Below are 21,526 nucleotides of genomic sequence, written 5' to 3' on the forward strand. Positions count from 1 at the left end.
TTAACCCATGCACTGGGTCAGGGATTGAAGCATACTTCCATAGGGACCTGAGTTGCTGCAGTCAGACTTTTTTTCTTTTTGTCTTTTTAGGGCCATACCCTCGGCATATGGAGGTTCCCCAGGCTAGGGGTAAAATCAGAGCCCCAGCTGCCAGCCTACACCATAGCCACAGCAACACCAGATCCAAGCTGCGTCTGCCACCTGCAGCACGGCTCACGGCAGCACCAGATTCTTAACCCACTGAGCGAGGCCAGGGATTGAACCTGCATCCTCATGGATACTAGTTTGTTACGCTGAGCCACAACGAGAACTGCTGCAGTCAGATTCTTAACCCATTGCACCCCAGCAGGAACTCTGGGAGGACATTTTTCTACTTGCTCATACTTTGAGATAATTTTAAGATGGATCTGTGGGTGGTGGGAGGAGGAATTACTTTTAGAGCCAGGAGGAGCTGCGTAGGAGACCTGACCTTGCTGCTTCACCTTTCCTAGCCTCCGTGTCTTGATCTGTAAGGTGGGGATCCATTAGTACCTGTTGCCCAGAGAAGCCGTTCCCTGGGAGCTGTTGTCATGAGGTCACCTTTGCCCTGGCTGCCCCCTGACCACTCGGCCTTCCCGTTTCAGATGTGGATGACGAGTATGAGGACGAGGACCAGTGGGAGGATGGAGCAGAGGACATCCTAGAGAAAGGTGTGTGGGGGCCCCGCCTCTGCAAGACCACTGGGGGTGTGGCTGAAGGGTCTCGAGATTCCCCCCCCATGCCCTGCACCACCCCACCCCACACCCTCTTCACCTCGCTTCTTTCTGTCGTTGCCCGAGAGACCAGCTCCTCACCCATTTCCTTTTAGGCCCATGAGTTGGGGGGGGGTGGGGGGCGGATATTGTGGGGAGAGGACTCTGGGATCCCAGGGCCCCAGTGAATCCCTTCTGGGGTTGTGGGGTGGGCAGGCTCTGCCCCGATATACCCCCCACTTCCTGGGCCAGTGCCACCCCTTCCGTTATTTTCCGTTCTGTGCGCCTCATACATTTTCGGCTTCTCCCCCAACCACCTGGTGCCTGGCCTTTATTTTTGATTTTCAACCTTCCTGTGTCCCTCCCCTCCCCTTCCCCCAACCCATTGGTTGATTTCGCTGCTATAATTTGGCTCATACTTTGTCTGCCCTCGCCCACCACCACCACCACCACCACCACCACCACCACCACCTCCTCTTCCTCCAAGTAGAAGAGATTGAAGGTAAGAATCTGAAAAATACGATTCCCCGATCCTCCTCCCATATCCTAACATCTCCTCTGTCCTACCCGTGGTACCCTCCCTCCCTCACCCCAAGCCCTTTCCAGCCCTGGGGGCTCTGACTCATGTAGGATCCAGAGTCAGGGGGTTCTGGGCCCAGGTCTCCAGCAGTCGTTGGCCTGGGACAGTGTGTGTATGTGTGCGTGCGTGTGTGTGTGTGTGTGTGTGTGTGTAAAAGTGTGAGCGCTGTGGGTCGCAGGGATAGGTAGGATGGGACAGAGGTCAGGATGTGCTTAGACAGTGGCTTTGAGATGAGGAACAGCTGGATGTCCCCAACTGCTGGGCCCCCTCCCCAAGGAGGACACGGAGAAACAGGATGCTGAGAGGACAGAACTCGAGGGTGGGGGTTGCTCAGTGAGGGATCTCCTGCCCTGGAGCCCCGCGCTCTGGCCCCCTTGCCCCGACTGCTTTCTCCAGGCCCCTGCTCTTCATCTTCCCTGACTCGCCTCATCTGCCTTTTTTTTTTTTTTTTTTTTTTTCAGCTTCCAACATTGACAATGTTGTCCTGGATGAAGACCGTTCCGGGGCGCGCCGCCTGCAAAACCTCTGGAGGTGAGCAGGGAGGGGAGAGGGTGAGACTGGGGGCAGGTCAGCCCACCCTCCTCTCCTGAACATGCACTTCTGTTTGCCTTCCCCCTTACACCCTAGGGACCAGCGAGAAGAAGAATTGGGCGAGTATTACATGAAGAAATACGCCAAGTCATCTGTGGGCGAGACGTAAGGGCGTGGGCTGGGCCGACGGGGGCTAGGAGCAGGGGTCCCTTTTGGAGAAGGGTCAGGGGTCTGACAGACCCCTTCCTCCTGACCGTTCTTCTTTCTTCAGGGTGTACGGAGGATCTGACGAGCTCTCGGATGACATCACCCAACAGCAGCTGCTTCCGGGAGTCAAGTAAGGGGTTGGGACAGGAGGGCTGGGGTGGGAGTCTTGTCCTAGGCTCCTGTACCCACCAGGGTCCCTTGCTGAAATAAGTCAGGATGCAGAGTCACACAGACCAAGTGGTGGATGTGGGGGAAGAGGAGGGGGCCCGGTTGGTGCTTTTCTCTCCCCTTCCTTCTGCTTATGGATGGAAGGATAGAGCGGGGAGAGGAAGAGGGGTGGCTCGGTGATTTGTATGTTTCACTGAGGGTTCCTTTTCCTCTCTTGTCAGGGATCCCAATCTGTGGACCGTCAAGTGTAAGGTGTGTACACTGGCCTCGGGGCCTCGAGGCCTTGTTGGGGGGACTTTGCTTCTGTCTGACCTGGGTCTCCCTGACCTGTCAGTCTCTGGTCCTTCTGTCTCTGCATTCTTCACTCTCCCCAGCTTCCACCTCCTCATCTACACTTACTCAGTGGCTCCCCCTGTTTTTCTTTTTGTCCATCCCTTTTGCTCTGTATCTCTACATCTCCCTGGTCCCCTTCTTTCTCCCACTTTTTTTTGGAGGGGGGCTGGCTATTCTTCTTTTTTTATTGAGGTATATAGTTGACTTAGTGTCGTGTAAGTTTCAAGTAGACAAAATAATGATTTATAATTTAAAAAATACTCCATTTATAGTTATTATGAAATATTGGCTATGTTCCTTGTGCCATATGATATGTCCTTGTAGTCTTGTTTTATTTTAGCTATGGTATAAAACGTATTATTTTCTATAGTAGTTTTTATCCCTTAATCCCTGGCCCTTATCTTGTCCCTTCCCCTGACTCCATCTGTCTTGCTGCTGTCTCCTGCCTCCTTTTCTGTGTCCTGTTCTCCATCTTGTCATTTCTTTGAAGTCGGCCTCTCTTTTTCCAGATTGGGGAGGAGCGGGCCACAGCCATTTCCTTGATGCGCAAGTTCATTGCCTACCAGTTCACAGACACGGTAAGTTGAGTAGGCAGGCCGCTTGGGGGTGAGAGATGGGCAAAGCCCAGAGGGAGGGACAGTACAGGTTCAGGGGTACCAGGTATCTCTTGCACTGGTCAGCACTGCCTGTTAGATGATCTGCTCCAGCTAGAAAATGACGCTCCCTGGATGACCGGAATGTTCGTCTGGGCCTGACAGAGGTGGTCTTTGTTCTTTCTGAGTTTCTAGCAGGGTTCCCCAGCCCCTGTCCCGCTCTGGAGGTCAGCCATCTAGCTTCCTGAACTCTTCCTCCCTGAGAGTGAGTTCTGCCTGTTTATCAACCCTGGCGGGCAGCTGTCACCCTCACATGTTTGGGAGGGGGTTCTAGCCCAGGGCGGTGTGGTGGCTGAGTGTGTCGGAGAACAGGCCTGTTGGGAGGAGAATTCCTTCCTTCTCTCACTCAGTTATCGGAATCCACTGCACCTCTCCTGCGGACTGGTCCTGGCTCTGAGAGATGCTGAGGATACAGGGGTGACTATGCCAGAGCTGGTCCTTCTCCCTTTAGGGCTCACTCACACAGCACGGGAAACAAGAAGTAATGCCACCTACACACAAGGCAGCAGATGCTACATTTAAGGGCACAGGTCTTCTTTTAGATTAGTAGGGTTTGAAGCCTCTTCCCCCCCCGCCCCCACTTCCTCTCTCTGTGACATTGATCAAGCCCCCTCCCTTCTTTGCATCCCTTGCCTGCCCCTCAGCACAATGAGGATTAAATATCTTTGGGCATGTCCAGTTCTGAGCTGGGGCTTGTTCTGCAGCTTGTGTTCAGTAAATGTAATATTTGTCAGAAGCATAATTGTCGGTTTTGGAATTGTCAGGGTATGCTGGCTAGTAACTTTCTCACTCAGTATGATTTGCATTAGGCTGAATGCGTTGCTTGTACCTGCTGAAGCAGTAGGTGTTTATCAGTGGGACCAAGCAGACAGTGCAGGATTTGCAAATCATAATTTTATTTTAATTTAATTTTTCTTCTGTTTTTAGGGCTGCACCCCAGGCATATGGAGGTTCCCAGGCTAGGGGTCCAACTGAAGCTACAGCTGCTGGCCTATATCACAGCCACAGCAACGAAGGATCTGAGCTGTGTCTGCAACCTACACCACAGCTCACAGCAACACTGAATCCTTAACCCACTGAGCAAGGCCAGGGATCGAACCTGCATCCTCATGGATGCTAGTCAGATTCATTTCTGCTGAGCCACGATGGAAACTCCAAATCACAATTTTAAATGTGCTCAAGCCTCTACCTTGTGCCCTGGGCAAGATTCTAGTGACCTTGCTTGAGTTGGGGCCAAACTGGTACATGTATATTACAGAAGCCAGAATTTCTCCATACCCAAGATCCATTTTTCAGAAGTAGTTACTATTGGTTTGTGTGTCTTTCCAAACCATCTTTTTTGCATAATGAAAGATAGGTCATTATGAAAAATAAATAGGAGTTGGTGCTGCTGTGGCAGGGGTTTGATCCCTGGCCTGGGAACTTTTCTGCATGGCCAAAAAGGAAAATAAGTAAATAAATAAATAAATAAATAAATATTATTTATGGATAAATAAAATGGATTTATATCCACATCATTCTGCAGAGCCTTTGGTCAATACCATAATCATTTTTCCATGCCCAGTAAATATAGGATCATTTACATTTTTCAGTATCACAACCAACACTGAAACAAACTAGTTACTTTTTTGAAAAATAAAATATAATTCACATACTATATAAAAGTATGGTGCTGGATTTGGTGTTCTCTATCATTAAAGATTTTTGCATTTATATTCAATATCTTTACCTCCTGTAGGTCTAGTCAGATTTATTTCTTTTAGAGTCAGTTGTCGTTTTTCTAAAAAAAAAAAAAAAATGTTCATTTCATTTAGGTTATCTAATTTATTGGTACACAGTTGTTGTATATTGCTCCTTAAGATTGATTGGTAGTGGAGTTCCCGTTGTGACGCGGTGGAAGTGAATCTGACTAGGAACCATCAAGTTGCAGGTTCAGTCCCTGGCCTTGCTCAGTGGGTTGAGGATTTGATGTTGCCATGAGCTGTGGTGTAGATTGCAGATGTGACTCGGATCTGGCGTTGCTGTGGCTGTGGTTTAGGCTGACGCCTGTAGCTCCAGTTGGACTCAGCCTGGGACTTCCATATGCCCCCAGTGCGGCCCTAAAAAGCAAAAAAATAAGATTGGTTGGTAGTAATCCCTTTCTTTCATTCCTGATTTTGGTAATTTGAGTTTTTTCTGTTTTTTCTTGGTCACTCTGGCTAAAGGTTTGCCAAATTTGTTGATCTTTTCAAAGAAACAGTTTTGGTTTTGATGGTTTTCTCTTGTTTTTCTCATCTCTGTTTCACTTATTTCCACTCAGATCTTTATTGTTTCTTTCCTTCTGCTTACTTTGGGATTAATTTCTTCTTGTCTAGTTTCTTAAAGTGAAAGTTCAGGTTATTGATTTAAGGGTTTTTTTTTTCTTTCTTTAAGTTGGTGTTCACAGTTACAAATTTATTTCTAAGCATGGCTTTCTCTGCCTCCCATAAATTTAGTATATTGTGTTTTTGTTTTCATCTTTTTAGGGCCGACCCAAGGCATATGGAGGTTCCCAGGTTAGGGGTCTAATTGGAGCTGTAGCCGCCAGTCTATACCACAGCCACAGCGATGCAGTATCAGAGCCACATCTGTGACCTACACCACAGCTCACGGCAACGTTGAGGTCAGGGATTGAACCCACAACCTTATGGTTCCTAGTCGGATTCGTTTCCACTGCACCATGACGAGGAACTCCTCAAAATATTTTGAAATTTCCCTTATTTCTCTGACCCACTGGTTACACGGAAGTGTGTTTCTGCATATTTATGAACTTGATAAATTTCCTCTGTTACTGATTTCTAACTTGATTCTTTGTAGTTGGAGAATGTACTTTACATGATTTCAGTCCTTTTACATTTATTGAGATTTGTCTTATGTTCTTTTTTTTTTTTTTTTTTTTTTTTTTTTTTTTTGTCTTTTTGCCATTTCTAGGGCCGCTCCCGGGGCATATGGAAGTTCCCAGGCTAGGGGTCTAATCGGAGCTGTAGCCGCCAGCCTACACCCCAGCCACAGCAACTTGGGATCTGAGCCTCGTCAGCAACCTACACCACAGCTCACAGCAACGCCAGATCCTTAACCCGCTGAGCAAGGCCAGGGATTGAACCCGCAACCTCGTGGTTCCTAGTCGGATGCGTTAACCACTGTGCCACGATGGGAACTCCTGTCTTATGCTCTATTATGTGGTTTCTCTTAGAGAGTGTTCAGTGTGCCCTGAGAACTCCACTGGTGTATGATGGAGTGTTCTACCTGCAGGTGTCTGTTAGGTCTTGTTGGTTCGTAGAGTTACTCAGCAATTCTTTTCCTTGTTGATCTTCTGTCTGGTTGTTCTGTCTATTGTTGAAAGTGGAGTGTTGTGGTCTCTAGTTATTATTGGGGAATTACCAGTTTCTCTCTTGATTCCTATTAAGTTTTGTTTCATATGTTTTGAGACTCTGTTGTTAGGTTCATGTATATTTATTTATTGCTTTTATTTTCATTTGTCTTTTTAGGGCCACAGCTGAAGCACATAGAAGTTCCCAGGCTAGGGGTCGAATTGGAGCTGTAGCTGCCGGCCCACACCACAGCCATAGCAACGCCAGATCCGAGCTGTGTCTGCGACCTACACCATGGCTCACGGCAACACTAGATCCTTAACTCACTGAGTGAGGCCAGGGATCGAACCCACGTCCTCATGGACACTGGTTGGGTTCGTTATTGCTGAACCACAACAGGAACTCCCAGTTCATATATTTATAATTGTTATAGCTTCTTGATGTTTTGACATATTTATCGTTATTAAGTGTCCTTTGTCTGTGGTAATGATTATTCTTAAGGTCTGTTCTGCTGTTAGTGTAGCCACTCCAGCTCTCTTCAGTTCTAGTTGCTATGTATATATAGCATACGTGGATATCTGTGTCACAGCATATAGTTTTATCTCGTTATGTTTTTAAGTATTACATTATATGTTCTGGTACAAGCAGACCTCAGAGATACTGTGAATTTGGTTCCAGACCTCCGCAATAAAGTGAATATCATAATAAAGCAAGTCACGTGAATTTTTTGGTTTCTCACTGCATGTAGCAGTTATGTTTATTTACACTATATTTTGTTCTGTTAAGCGTGTGATAGCATTATGTCTAAAGAAATATTGTACATACCTAACTTTTTTTTGTTCTTTTTTCTTTTTTTGGCTGCCCTGCAGCATATGTAGTTCCTGGGCTAGGAATCAGATCCGAGCTGCAGTTGCAACCTACACTCTAGCTGTGGCAACGCCACATCCTTAACCCACTGTGCTGAGCCAGGGGTCAGACCTGCATCCCAGTGCTTCAGAGATGCTGCCCATCTTGTTGCGCCATAGCAGAAACTCCTGTACATACCTTAATTTAAAAATCGTGGGAGTTCCCATTAAGACTCAGTGGTAATCACCCCGACTAGTGTCCATGAGGATGTGGGTTTGATCCCTGGCCACATTCAGTGGGTTAAGGATCCAGTGTCGCCATGAGCTGTGGTGTAGGTTGCAGATGTGGCTCATTTCTGGCATTGCTGTGGCTGTGGTGTAGGCTGGCAGCTGCAGCTCAGATTCAACCCCTAGCCTGGGAACGTCCATATACCTCAGGTGCAGCCCTAAAAAAGACAAAATAATGGTAATAATAATAATAATAATGCTGGTGGACTTCCCTTGTGGTGCAGTGGGTTAAGGATCCAGCACTGTTACTGCAGTAGCTTGGGTCATTGCTGTGGCACGGGTTCAGTCCCTGGCCTGAGAACTTTCACATACTGTGGGCATAGCCAAAAAAATGATGATGCTTTGGGAAAATGGCACTGATAGGCTTGCTCAATGTAGGACTGGCACAGACCTTCAGTTTGTAAAAAATGCAATAGCTGCAAAGTGATGTGTGCTTGTATGGTTATTCCGTATTTTAACAAATCCTTCTTTGGGAGGTATTTAAAATTTTCCAGTCTTGTTTGCTATGAAAGTAACTCTGCAGTGAACATCCTTGTGTCAAGGTCATTGCACCAACATAACATGTTTCTTTTTTTCTTTTTAGGGCCGCACCCACAGCATATGGAAGTTCCCAGGCTAAGAGTCCAATCGGAGCTGTAGCTACTGGCCACAGCCACAGCCACGCCAGACCCGAGCCATGTCTGCGACCTATACCACAACTCCTGGTGATGCAGGATCCTTAACCCACTGAACGAGGCCAGGGATTGAACCTGCATCCTCATGGGTACTAGTTAGTTTCGTTACTGCTGAGCCACAACAGAAACTTCACAAACCCATTTCTTTAGGATAAATCCCCACAAGAGGGTCGCTGAGGTGGCGCTGGTTTCTGTTACTGTTACTAACAGTCATATGTCTCCCCGGCTTGGCCTCCAGCCCCTGCAGATTAAGTCGGTAGTGGCACCAGAACACGTGAAGGGCTACATCTACGTGGAGGCCTACAAGCAGACCCATGTGAAGCAGGCCATTGAGGGCGTGGGCAACCTGCGGCTTGGCTACTGGAACCAGCAGATGGTGCCCATTAAGGAGATGACGGATGTGCTCAAAGTGGTGAAGGAGGTGGCCAACCTGAAGCCAAAATCCTGGGTCCGCCTCAAGCGGGGCATCTATAAGGACGACATCGCTCAGGTGCCTGGGGCTGGACTCTCTCTTCTGTCCCCCCCTTCTTCCTGTTTGTCCTTTCCACCCTTCTAACTCATGCAAGGAGCAGAACCCCCCTCAGCTGAGGTGACACAGAGCCTGGACGTGCTGTGAGCACACAGGAAATGGGTGGCCGTCTGCTGTGTGCACTCAGTGTGTGTTGAGCAGAGACCCGAAGGTGGTGAGCGAGTGAGCCGTGCGGAGTTTGGGGAAGAGCTGTGGTTGAAGGAGCAGCCCGGGAGCTGGGACCATCACCGGCTGAGGTCGAATGAGTGAGGCTGAGAGTGGCAGGAGAGGAGCTCAGGGAGGCAGCAGGGCCCGTGGGTCCTTCCAAGGGCTTTGGCTTTTATTGGAGTGAGACAGCAGGTTCCGAGGGGCACAGTGTGACGTGGGTCTTAATGGGATTAGTCTGTTGACTGCACTGAGGCTAGACCACTGGTTCTCAAGCAGGGGCTGCCCCCCTGGGGCGTTTCCCAGTGTGTGTTTCAGCTGAGGGGGGACTCGAGTCTAGCATCTAGTGGATAGAAGCTAGGGGTGCCGCTAACATCTGTCAAGGCCCAGGACAGCCCCTCACAGCAGAGGGCTACTCGCCTGAGAAGCTCTGCAGAAGACAGGATGGGGCACAGGAGCAGGGAGACCAGTGCAGAGGCTGCCGCCACAGTCTAGGTGGCAGGTGATGGCGGGGCAGGACCAAGGTTGCAGTGGTAGAGGAGGGAGAGAGGTCAGAAGTTTTGAAGGCAGAGCTGATGGGATCCACCAAGTTGGCTGTGGCTGTAAGAGAAAGGCCGGGGGCGGGGCAGCGGAGCACGTTCGGGGCGGTCAGGAGGTTAGGTTGCAGTTATGGCAGGCTTGAGGGACCTTGTACTTACTTATTTTTTGCTTTTCAGGGCCACACCCGCAGCATATGCAAGTTCCCAGGTTAGGGGGTCAAATCAGCTGCCTGCCTGCACCACAGCCACAGCAAGACTAGATCCAAGCCATGTCCGTGACCTACACCACAGCTCACGGCAATGCCGGATCCTCAACCCACTGAGCGAGGCCAGGGATTGAACCGGCATCCTTGTGGATTCTAGTTGGGTTCATTACCACTGAGCCACAGTGGGAACTCCTTGAGGGACCTTTTAGACATCGAAGTGGAGATGTCAAACCAAGAGTGGGATACTCAGCTTCAGAACTGAGGGAAGATGGGCTAGAGAGCGAACTCTGGGGGGGTGTTAGCAGTCTCCTTCCTTCCACATAGCCCTCTGTCCCGCGCCTTCCTGCGTCTGATCTAGGGAGGGAGGCCAGGCCCCTCTGACCCGCGTCTGTCCTCGCAGGTGGATTATGTGGAGCCCAGCCAAAACACCATCTCCCTGAAGATGATCCCCCGCATCGACTACGACCGCATCAAGGCCCGCATGAGCTTGGTACCATGGGGACGTGCTGCTGGTGGGGAGAGGGGCTCCTCCGCTGGTGGCCAAGCCCTCGTCTCTCAGCCTTCCCACCCCTGCCTCTTTTCCTCCACAGAAAGACTGGTTTGCCAAAAGGAAGAAGTTTAAGCGGCCTCCGCAGAGGCTCTTTGATGCAGAAAAGATCAGGTGAGTATCCTTGGGCTGGGCTGGGCTGGGCTGGGCTGGGTGCCCAGCGCTGTGGTGCAGGATGTGCCTCTCCCGGTTCTCCCGCAGGCCTGGGCCCCCAGTCGCATCTGTGGTTTAGTCTGTGAGTGGTGAGCTTGGCCGAGTCGCCTCAGCCAGGTTGTTTAGCATCCATGTGCCCCAGCTCCCTCTGCTGCAAAGATCAGCAATAGTAACCCCGCTTCCTAGGATGGTAGTGAGACTTGGATGAATGTGCGTGTGTAGCTAGAACAGTGCTTGGCGAGTAATCAGTGTAATGAATGAGACTTATCTACACACGAGGCTTTATAAAGTCTCTCCCCCCAGGGATTCCAGCATTCCAGGGCTCGGGGTGGGGGCTCCAATAGGGTGGGCAGGATCGGAGGCGACGGAGAAACTAAGAGCCCCCGGCGACACTGTGGTCGTCATTCTGACGAAGGCTGGGTTGTAGAATGAGCCTTTTGATCTGCCAGGCTGGGCTAATGCTTCAGGTCAGGCCAGAGTAATACTTCGCCTGCCTGAATTGGACACATTTATACCGCTGCTCTCCACCTGACTGGACAAACCCTTATTGAGAACAAACCAGAGCCACCCTTCCCTGCCCCCAGCGGCCAATCCGACACCAGGTCTGGCATGCCCAGCGGGATGCTCTTCCCAAAGTCATGTTCCTCTTCCCAAATTCACCTTGTGAATGAGAAGATAACTGAGCCATCAAAGCATGAGCTGCTCCCCTTTTGGAGAGTGGAGCAGGCTTTCTCTCCTACCCTAGAAGCATGGGGCAGGGACGGAGTGTCCCCTCGCCCCACATGCAGAGCGGTAGAGTTAAAGCGGAAGCTGGGAGCCCCACACCCTGCTTTGAGCTGTGACTGTTAGACTCTTGGACTCAGCCACCTTGGCCACGTGGTGTGCCCTCCCTGCGCCTCATTCTCTCAGTTCCCTGGAAAACTAGGGTCATATTACTGATGCCACGGGCTTTGGGGGAAGTAGGGCGGTCACATGTGTCCCTGGATGTTACCTGTTAGCACTGAGACTTTGATACTTTGTCCACTGAGCACCTGCCCTGTACCAGGCGCTATCGCAGGGGAAAGAGCGAATAAGAGATGCTGAGGCTCCGGCCTCCTGGAGTTGCCATTCTAGTTACAGGGGGACGGGTCAAACCGTGTCTCATCAGAGGGTGATGGGTACTGTGGTGAAAATTAAAGCAGGGAAGGGGCAGCAGGGTGCCCGGAGGGGGCGCTGTGTGCCCTTCCATTGAGCCTGGGCCTTTGAGCCTTGTGAGGCGTCCCTCCCGCAGGAGGGTGTAACATGCTGGGACGGGAGGGCTCAGCTGTCCCTTGTCCTCTTCGCTTGTTGCCAGTGGGCGAGACGGAGGCACAGCAAGATTCCAAGATTCTCCTCTTAACCTTCCCTTCCAATCTTCTTTCCCCGACAAAATCCCAGGTCCCTGGGGGGTGATGTTGCTTCTGATGGTGATTTCCTCATCTTCGAGGGGAACCGTTACAGCCGGAAGGGCTTTCTGTTCAAGAGCTTTGCCATGTCTGCCGTGGTGAGGGTCCCAGAGGGAATCGTGCGAATGGTACTGGGGAGCTGGGAGGATAAGCTTTCTCCCCCTCCTGACGTCCGAGCCCCAGGGCAGTGGGTTACTCGGGCCTGTCCCGCATCATCCTCAAGTTGGGAGTGTCCCCCGGGGAATAACCGCACCATTTCCAGCCCACTCAGCTGGGCTGTGACACTGACCTTGGTCCACTGCCTTGTCTCCCTCCTGTCCCTTGGGGCTCAGATCACAGAGGGTGTGAAGCCCACACTCTCTGAGCTGGAGAAATTTGAGGACCAGCCAGAAGGCATCGACCTTGAGGTGGTGACCGAAAGCACAGGTATTTGGTCCCGGTCCGTAACCCCGGCCAGGGAGGGGGTGGCCCGCGGGGAGCAGCTCCCAGGTTATCCCCGTGTATGCCCCTGCAGGGAAGGAGCGGGAACACAACTTCCAGCCTGGGGACAACGTGGAGGTGTGTGAGGGCGAGCTCATCAACCTTCAGGGCAAGATCCTCAGCGTGGACGGCAACAAGATCACCATCATGCCCAAGCACGAGGACCTCAAGGTGGGGGCCGTGCTGCCTGCATGTACGTGCCGGCTTGAGGGCAGGACGAAGGCATGGGGTCATCTTGAGGTTCCTGTCTGGGGGTAGTCTGCTTCGGGGTGGCGCGTCTGGGGCTTGTCCAGGCCCAGCGTGGGGTTTCTGGGGTGAGGCGGTCTCTAGGCGGGTCTGAGGAGGCATCTCACCTGGTGTCACGTCTTGGGGACAGGCTGTCTTTTTGTGGGTAAGTGTTGTCCCGGCTGATCTCCTGTGTCTCCAGGGCAGGCTCAGGGCTGTCCGGGTGGCCCAGGGTCGTCCACGGTTGGGTGGTGTGAGCCTAGAGCGGGGTTTGGCCAGGGTCTTTCCGAGAACGCGAATGGAATCCGAGGATGAGTAGGCGGTAGGTAGTGGTGCCGTCCCATTACCTGTTCGCTGTCGCCACATCCAATCCCAGGACATGTTGGAGTTCCCGGCCCAGGAGCTGCGGAAGTACTTCAAGATGGGGGACCACGTGAAGGTGATCGCCGGCCGATTCGAGGGCGACACGGGCCTCATCGTGCGGGTAGAAGAGAACTTTGTCATCCTCTTCTCCGACCTCACCATGCACGAGGTAGCTGGTGGGAGGCTGGCAGTGGGGAGACTGTGCCGGGAGGAGACAGAGGCTGACCAGCCGTGTGACCCTGCTTCCTTCACCCTTGTCCATCTGCCACAGTTGAAGGTGCTCCCCCGGGACCTGCAACTCTGCTCGGAGACGGCATCGGGTGTGGATGTTGGGGGCCAGCACGAGTGGGGGGAGCTGGTGCAGTTGGACCCCCAGACTGTGGGTGTCATTGTGCGACTGGAGCGGGAGACCTTCCAGGTGTGTGTGCTGCACGCAGAGGCGGGCTTAACTTTAGGGGCTTCTTCTCCCTCTAGCTGCTCATCCTGGAGGTGGCAGAGCATGTGGCTAAGAACCCAGACGGCTCTGTCACCTGTCTGTGTGGCATCGGGCAAGTGCCTGTCACTTACCCTCTCTGTGCCTCAGCAGCACACCCTGTGCGAAGGAGATAGCAGCGTGTGCTTCAGGGTTGTGACTGAATCCCTGAGACCAGGTATGCACCCAGGCATTTGGTGCTGGCTCAGGGGCTGGGTGCTGCTGCTGCCTTCCTCCTCTTCAGCATGGATGTGGGAGCCACAGAGCACAAACACTTAGAACCCTGGGCTCTGGAATCACATCTCAGCTCTGTTGCTCTGTGCTATGTGACCCTGGGCTAGTAACTTTCCCTCTCTGAGCCTGAGATTTTCCTGTCTGTAAAATTGGGAATTTTGACAGCATCCATCTCAGAAGTTTTGAGACCTCTGTGAAATCTCAAGTGAAGAATTTAACAGGGAACCTGGCACAGAGTAACGTGTAAACATTAGCTATATGTTAATGTCTGTTCCTCCACCCATCTCTCAGGTCCCTGACACTCAGCTGGAATGGACTCTGCTTCCAGAGGGTGTTCTGGAAGGATGGAAAACATTTTTGGTCGACCCCATGCCTAGGGGGTGGTTTCGTGGCATTGCCTGCCCCAGAGGCAGGGATTTTAGACATCCTCCCAAGCTTGGGACTGTCTCCCACAGGAAGACTCATCCCACTCCAGGGGAGCCCTGCTCTGTGTCACCCTTCGCCACTCTCAGCCCCTCAGCATCCCCTCTCCTCCTTCATAGGTGCTGAACATGTATGGGAAGGTGGTGACTGTCAGGCACCAGGCTGTGACCCGGAAGAAGGACAACCGCTTTGCCGTGGCCCTGGACTCCGAACAGAACAACATCCATGTGAAAGACATCGTCAAGGTCATTGATGGCCCTCACTCGGTGAGTATAAGCTCCTGCCCATCTTTTGCATCGGGGAGCGTTGCGGTGGGGGTGTGGCCACGAGCGTGACTGGCCTTCCCTCATCCAGGGCCGGGAAGGCGAGATTCGCCATCTGTTCCGAAGCTTCGCCTTCCTGCATTGCAAGAAACTGGTGGAGAATGGGGGCATGTTTGTCTGCAAGACCCGCCACCTGGTGCTGGCAGGGGGCTCGAAGGTGAGGCGGGCACGCTGGCGCCCTGTCTGTCGGCTTTCTGGTGTGGGTCTCTGGCCTTCCCTGGTCCCAGGCGTGACAAGAATGGGCTTGTGGAGTACCTGGAGGGCAGATGTCAGTGTCAGGTCCTTGGCAAAATGTGGGGGAAAAAAGCTTATTGGGACTCTAAGCTATTTACTTTCAGTTTTATTCTGTAATTGTCAGGTGCTTGACACTGCAGATGTGGCAGTGAAAGACACAGATCTCTGCCCTTCTAGTACTTTTCTGGAGTATGCTTTTTGGAGATGAACAGATCAAAAAATACACCTACAGATCCATCAATACACTGATGGCAAGCACTGTGGAGAGAAAGAGAACAGGATAAAGAGCTAGAGAATGTTGGGGCCGCTGCTTTAGATAGAGGAGGTTGAGAAAAGACCTTGAGGAGACGGCATTTGAGCAGAACCTGAAGGAAGGATTCTCAGGAGACAGCAAGTACAAAGGTCCTGAGGTGGGATTTGTAGGGAAGTGGTACAGAACAAAAGTTTCCAGAGTTGCCATTGTGGCTCAGCGGGTTAAGAACCTGACTAGTATCCATGAGGATGCAGGTTTGATCCCTGGCCTCACTCAGTGGGTTAAGGATCTGGTGTTGCTGTGAGTTGTGGTGTAGATGGCAGACTCAGCTTGGATCCCTTGTTCCTGTGGCTGTGGTGTAGGCCAGCAGCTGCAGCTCTGATTGGCCCTCTAGCCCAGGGACCTCTATATGCCGCAGGGAAGCCCTAAAAAAAAAAAAAAAAAAAAAATTTCCTTTCCAGAAGGGAAATCAGACCTGGGATATGATGGAGTTCCCGTCGTGGCTCAGTGGTTAACGAATCCAAGTAGGAACCATGAAGTTGCGGGTTCGATCCCTAGCCTTGGTCAGTGGGTTAAGGATCTGGCATTGCCGTCAGCTGTGGTGCAGGTCACAGATGCGGCTCGGATCCCATGTTGCTGTGACTCTGGTGTAGCTGGTGGCTACAGCTTCAATTAGACCCCTAGCCTGGGAACCTCCATGTGCCGTAAGAGCGGCCCAAGAAATGGCAAAAAGACCAAAAAAAAAAAAAAAAAAAAGTAGACCTGGGATATGGGGAACTGGGACATGGAGATGGTTTTCTCAGGGCCCTACAAATGGAATGCTGAATTCCCATGACTTGCAGTTTTTGTTTGAATCCTTGACCACCACAGTTTAGTCCTACTGTTTGCCCAGGTAGGCCTGGGCCTCTTGGTTGACAGGCCCACACTGGCATAGGGATGGCAGTTTTCCCAAAGGGAAATTGAGGCATTGTGACCAGGAGGAGGGCTGCTGGGCAGGTTCAAGAATTAACTGTTCCCAAATGGTAGCAAGCAGTGTGGGGCGGGGCCGGGAGCCTGTCACCCAGGCCTGGCCTGCCAGGTCACTTCTTGCCCTTCCCCTAGCCGCGAGATGTGACCAACTTCACAGTAGGCGGCTTTGCCCCTATGAGCCCCCGGATCAGCAGCCCCATGCACCCCAGCGCTGGAGGTGAGGGGGATTTGGGGTGGGAGTGTGTCTGGGGATGGAGGAGGGAGGTTGCTCAGCCCATACTCACTGAGCATCTGCCCTGGGCCCGCCCATGATGGAGCTCACAGCCCAGTGGGGCCCCGCCCCCCACCATGGCAGCCCAGCGTGGGCAGGGCTGCAGTGGGAGAGCCCAGGGCTCTGGTGGGGGGGCCTCAGAGGAGGCTCCTAACCCGAGGGTGAGGGCAGTCACGTGAAGAGGGGGCTTGAAGGTACCCTGGCCGTGGTCATAGCTTGGGACTGGTGACTTTCTTCCTCCGCAGGTCAGCGAGGAGGCTTTGGCAGCCCTGGTGGTGGTGGTGGCGGCATGAGCAGGGGCCGGGGGCGGAGAGACAACGAGCTCATCGGCCAGACTGTGCGCATCTCCCAGGGGCCCTACAAAGGTGACCTGCAAGGCCCCGGGAGGCCTGGGGAGGGCGTGGTGAAGGAGAGCCCACCCGGCCTGACCTCCTGCTTCCCCCCCAGGCTACATTGGCGTGGTAAAAGACGCCACGGAGTCCACGGCCCGCGTGGAGCTGCACTCCACCTGCCAGACCATCTCAGTGGACCGTCAGCGGCTCACCACAGTGTACGGGCCGGGCCAGGAGGGAGGTTGTTGGGCGCTGAGAGGGCCCTATTCACCCCACTTGTTCTCTTTGTTTACAGGGGCTCACGGCGCCCGGGCGGCATGACCTCAACCTACGGACGGACGCCCATGTATGGCTCCCAGACACCCATGTACGGCTCTGGCTCCCGCACGCCCATGTATGGCTCTCAGACCCCTCTCCAGGATGGTGAGCACGCCCAGGGGGTGAGGATGAGGGGCAGCGTGGGGGATCTAGAGACCAGGTGGAGCTGATGGACGCGCATCTTCTGTTCTAGGCAGCCGCACCCCACATTATGGCTCGCAGACGCCCCTGCATGACGGCAGCCGCACTCCTGCACAGAGTGGAGCCTGGGACCCCAACAACCCTAACACACCGTCTAGGTGAGGCCCAGGAGCTGGGGCGGGTTCCCTGAGCCCCTGGCTGCAGGTGCCGTGAGGGTGAGTGGTTTTGCTAGGTTTCTGTGGGATGGACGGGTCTGTACAGCGCAGCCTGAGTTTTCTGCTCCCAGCCCCAGGCTGGTTGTGTGAAGGTGCAGGCAAGGCTGGGGCTAGAGACGAAGTCATCTCTCCACTTCATCACAGGGGCATGGCGTGGACTTAGAGACAGATTGTGTGACCTTGGTCCGGTGACTGGTTGTGTGACCTTGGGCAGGCGACCTCATCTCTGTTTCCCAGTCACCTCACTTACGAAATGGAGGCCTCTGGATGGGGCTGTTGTGAGGATGAAGTTGCCTAGATTTTGCTTATAGTTCGGTGCTTGCCTAGAAGTTTTTGCTGCGTTGTTGTGATCACCAGTTATTCTGAACACATTTCTCTCCCCAACAGGGCTGAAGAAGAGTATGAGTATGCCTTTGATGACGAGCCTACCCCATCCCCACAAGCTTACGGGGGTACCCCCAACCCCCAAACACCTGGCTACCCAGACCCCTCATCCCCACAGGTCAACCCACAGTACAACCCACAGACACCGGGGACGCCAGCCATGTGAGTGCACTGGGGCTAGTCTTACCAGCCGCAGCCCGGACCCTCCCCACTGCCACCACCTCCTTCTCTTCCCCACCACCCCCAACCAGTGCCCCTCTCGCCTTGTTTCTGCAGGTACAACACAGACCAGTTCTCCCCCTATGCGGCCCCCTCCCCACAAGGCTCCTACCAGCCCAGCCCCAGCCCGCAGAGCTACCACCAGGTGGCGCCAAGCCCCGCAGGCTACCAGAACACCCATTCACCAGCCAGCTATCACCCCACACCCTCGCCCATGGCCTATCAGGTACTGGTCAGCTTGCATGTCCTTGAGGGTGCAGGGCTAGTGTGGGCCTTGGGCCTATCGGGACAGCCAGGCCAAATGACTTGTTCCCAACAACCCCATTCCGTTTTCCCCTCAGGCCAGCCCTAGCCCTAGCCCCGTTGGCTATAGTCCGATGACACCCGGAGCTCCCTCCCCTGGTGGCTACAACCCACACACGCCTGGCTCAGGCATTGAGCAGAACTCCAGCGACTGGGTAACCACTGACATCCAGGTGAAGGTGCGGGACACCTACCTGGATACACAAGTGGTGGGGCAGACAGGTGTCATCCGAAGTGTCACGGTAAGCAGGGCCCAGGCTGGCGGATGGGCAGGCATACTCCCGTTTGGGTCCCCAGTCTCTGTGGTTACTGTTCTTTTGTTGTTTTTTACTGTCTATCCACATCTTCCAATACCCTTTTAAAGCTGGGAAAAAAGATGTGAAAAGGTTTAGCATGCCAACTCCACAAGGCAGGGATTTCTGCCTTTTGTGCTCACGGCTGGGTCCCAACAGCCTGGGACAGTGACTTGCACCCAGGAGTATGGTTTCTTTTTAACAAAACACTTCTGAGATAAGTTCAGTAAGGCGACTGAGTGCTCCTCTGTGCAGGCTTGGGCTGGGTGCTCCCTGCTCCAGCTCCGCCTGCCCCCTGCATTCCTCACAGTCACTGAGTTCTCTCTAGCCTCAGGACCTTTGCTCATCCCTTTCCTCTGTCTAGAACTCTCTTTCCTTCATTCTTTGTCTAGTGAACTCCTCATCCTTCAGGGAAACACCTGGGCTTTCTCAGGTCTGTCTCTTATGGGTCCATGCAATTCTTTTTCATGGTACCTACCTGCTGCCTCAAAGCTTAAAGTTGACCCTAGGGTGGTTCTTTGATTACCAAACCTGTATTTTCTTCCTAAGTGGCCCCAGTTCTTAGATGAGTGACTGGCACTTTGTTGGCTCTTCAGTAAATATTGAATTAATTAAACACCAAGAGACAAAGCTAGCTCTAGGCCCTGCCCGCACAGATCTCACATTCCAGTGGGGGAGATAATGTCCCCAGACAGTGACAGCCCTGGTGGCTAGAGCTGGGATGTGAGAAGCCCAGAGGGCAAAGAGGACTGCATGAACCCAGAGGAGGCACCTTATCCCACTTCGGAAGGGGTCAGGGAGGGCTTCCTGGAAAAAGTGACATCTGTGTCGAGACCTGAAGGATGAACAGGAGTAAGCCAGGGGAAATGGCTGGGGAGAGGGCTGAGTGCATTCCAGATAGAGGGCAGGCACAAAGGCCTGGAGGTGAGGGAAGGCCTGGCTTATCTGGGGAGTGGAGCCTCTTCATTGTGGCTGGAACATAAAGACTCAAGGGGGAAGGTGACGGAGGAGGCCAGAGAAGTGGCTGGAGCCAGTCACATGCCAGCCTGTGGATCTTGGATTGTGTCCTGAGGGCACTGGGAGGAGTGGTGGCACCAGAGCTGTGCTGGTCTGTCACAGATGGATTAGGTGTGGTGAGATGGGCCTGGGAGACCAGGGGGAGGTGCAGCTGCACTGCAGGCCTGGGGGGGGGAGAAGAGGGAGGGAGGACCCTCGGGAGGCTGAATGGGCAGGCCTCAGAGCTGGAGGTTGTTGAAGTTGCTGACTGGGGACCGTGGGGCCATCCCTGAGAGACAGCGGCCCAGGAGGAGGAACAAATGTGGGGGGGAAGCTGAGGCCAGTTTGGAACACAGAGAGTCAAGAGCCTGAGAAGCAGTCTCCCTGTTGGCTTAAGTTGGCTTCATGTTGGTGCTTGCCTTGCTAATCTCATCACCCCACCCTGCAGACTGCAGACCCCAGGTCTTGAACTGGGCCCAGCTTTGACCTTTCCTGCTCCTGTGTCACCTTGGAAAAGTGACTTCTTAGAATGAACCCTGATCCTGTGTCCCCTGAGGGTGGGTATCGGGTCTTTGTTGGGAGTAGGCCAGGCTGACCAGGCTGTCCCCACTCCCAGGGAGGCATGTGCTCTGTGTACCTGAAGGACAGTGAGAAGGTTGTCAGCATCTCCAGTGAGCACCTGGAGCCCATCACCCCCACCAAGAACAACAAGGTAAGAGAGGACAAAGGAACGTGGGGGCATTGGGCTGCGCCTCGGACCCTGACCTTGTGTGTGTGTGTCCCCCGCCCCAGGTGAAGGTGATCCTGGGTGAGGATCGGGAAGCCACAGGTGTCCTGCTGAGCATTGATGGCGAGGATGGCATTGTCCGCATGGACCTTGATGAACAGCTCAAGATCCTCAACCTCCGCTTCCTGGGGAAGCTCCTGGAGGCCTGAGACAGGCAGGGTGGACTCTGGCACATGTCTGGCAGATGGAGAGTGTCCCTCCTTCCTCCCCTGGCCCTTGGCTCTGACACAGGATCTGGGGCCTGGAGCAGGGTTAGCCTGATTGTTCAGGATTTCTTTTATTTTCATTTATGGGTTCCTATCTTCCTCCCTATTCATGGGAATCAGAGTAGAGTCTGGGGGAGGGTCCCCACCTTCTTGTACCCCACCTTCCTCGGCTTGCTTTTGTGTTATGGTCTTTAATAAAAAGCTCTTTGGTCAAAAGTCGGGCGTGTGTGGGCGTGTGTTCCAGTTTGTGAGGAGGGTCATTTGCAGACCCCACTTACTTGTGTGGTCTTAGGTAAGTAACAGTCTACTGTCTACATAAACCTCAGTGTTCTCATCTAGAAAATGATACTCCCTACCCTGAGGGCTCTTGAATGTGTAAGATGTTGGAAAGAGATTATTAGAACAGAGCTTGTCATGTAATTGACAAAGTTCCGTCTTATGCTTGAGTCTTATGCTTGAGTCTCATGCTTGAGTGAAGTAAAAATCGGTTAATATTAAATTGGAAACAGATTCCTCCTATGGTGCAGCATTTGATGGTCCTTTCTCTTGAGCCCATCAGCAGTGATGCCAGCATTGCTGTAGCTTGTCTAAGAGCTTGGGCATGGGAATGAGGAGCAGTGTGGCAAACGGGGCTTAGTACCTGACTCCTTCACTTTCCTCATTTGATAGTCACAGGTCTTTTTGCAAATGCAATATAAAATGTATTATAAGATAGTTGAGGGAATTCCCGCTGTGGCACAGTGGGTTAGGAATCCTACTGTAGCAGCTTGGGTCGCTGCAGAGGTGGGGATCTGTACCCAGCTGTGGCCGTCGTTAAAGGATCCAGGGTTGCCCCAGCTAGGGGTGGGTTACAGTTGTGGCTGGGATTCATTCCCTGGCCTGGGGAACTTCCGTATGCTGTGGATGTGGCCATAAAAAATTAAAATGTTGAGCTGTTCAAAAAGATCCACCAAGAACACCCATGTCCCCACCACTCTGCTTAGGAACCTGATAGGAAGGATCCACTTTAGCGGCACACCCAGTACATTCTCCTCCAGAGGTAATCACAGCCCTGAATCCTGTGTCTTTTTCCTAACATCGGTACTTTTACTACCTTAGTATTTATCCCTAAATGTTGTGTGGTGGCTTTAAGTGTTCTTTTAAGTTTACATAACGGAGTTAATAGGTTAAGTAGGGATCCGGTGTTGTCACTGCTGAGGCTCAG

The 21,526-nt window shown here is 52.8% G+C and overlaps 1 protein-coding gene across 8 annotated transcripts in view; it reads left to right on the forward strand.

The window, feature by feature from the left end:
• Positions 1-20,538, forward strand: part of SUPT5H (SPT5 homolog, DSIF elongation factor subunit) — a 30,135-nt gene extending 9,597 nt beyond the window's left edge. For 4 of the 8 annotated variants that reach the window (XM_084960527.1, XM_005655822.4, XM_084960529.1 and 1 more), the window contains exons 4-30: positions 624-689; positions 1,222-1,233; positions 1,773-1,842; positions 1,939-2,007; positions 2,114-2,179; positions 2,439-2,469; positions 3,060-3,128; positions 8,578-8,829; positions 10,158-10,247; positions 10,348-10,418; positions 11,874-11,979; positions 12,214-12,307; positions 12,396-12,532; positions 12,963-13,118; positions 13,221-13,367; positions 14,198-14,344; positions 14,433-14,558; positions 15,990-16,074; positions 16,374-16,493; positions 16,576-16,678; positions 16,756-16,883; positions 16,972-17,077; positions 17,522-17,680; positions 17,795-17,963; positions 18,079-18,282; positions 19,946-20,041; positions 20,122-20,538. In XM_084960527.1, the coding sequence (XP_084816653.1) occupies positions 624-689; positions 1,222-1,233; positions 1,773-1,842; positions 1,939-2,007; positions 2,114-2,179; positions 2,439-2,469; positions 3,060-3,128; positions 8,578-8,829; positions 10,158-10,247; positions 10,348-10,418; positions 11,874-11,979; positions 12,214-12,307; positions 12,396-12,532; positions 12,963-13,118; positions 13,221-13,367; positions 14,198-14,344; positions 14,433-14,558; positions 15,990-16,074; positions 16,374-16,493; positions 16,576-16,678; positions 16,756-16,883; positions 16,972-17,077; positions 17,522-17,680; positions 17,795-17,963; positions 18,079-18,282; positions 19,946-20,041; positions 20,122-20,265 (3,023 nt within the window). In that variant the 3' untranslated portion in view covers positions 20,266-20,538. The remainder of the gene's footprint in view (positions 1-623; positions 690-1,221; positions 1,234-1,772; positions 1,843-1,938; positions 2,008-2,113; positions 2,180-2,438; positions 2,470-3,059; positions 3,129-8,577; positions 8,830-10,157; positions 10,248-10,347; positions 10,419-11,873; positions 11,980-12,213; positions 12,308-12,395; positions 12,533-12,962; positions 13,119-13,220; positions 13,368-14,197; positions 14,345-14,432; positions 14,559-15,989; positions 16,075-16,373; positions 16,494-16,575; positions 16,679-16,755; positions 16,884-16,971; positions 17,078-17,521; positions 17,681-17,794; positions 17,964-18,078; positions 18,283-19,945; positions 20,042-20,121) is intronic. The other 4 variants (XM_084960531.1, XM_084960530.1, XM_084960533.1 and 1 more) reach the window with 1 other exon arrangement.
• Positions 20,539-21,526: the final 988 nt, after the last annotated feature.

The sequence above is a fragment of the Sus scrofa genome, chromosome 6, assembly GCF_054392235.1.
Source record: "Sus scrofa isolate SSC_HxYL_T2T_F1_AM1 chromosome 6, Sscrofa_HxYL_maternal_Yorkshire_Landrace_v2.0, whole genome shotgun sequence".
Lineage (NCBI taxonomy): Eukaryota > Metazoa > Chordata > Mammalia > Artiodactyla > Suidae > Sus > Sus scrofa.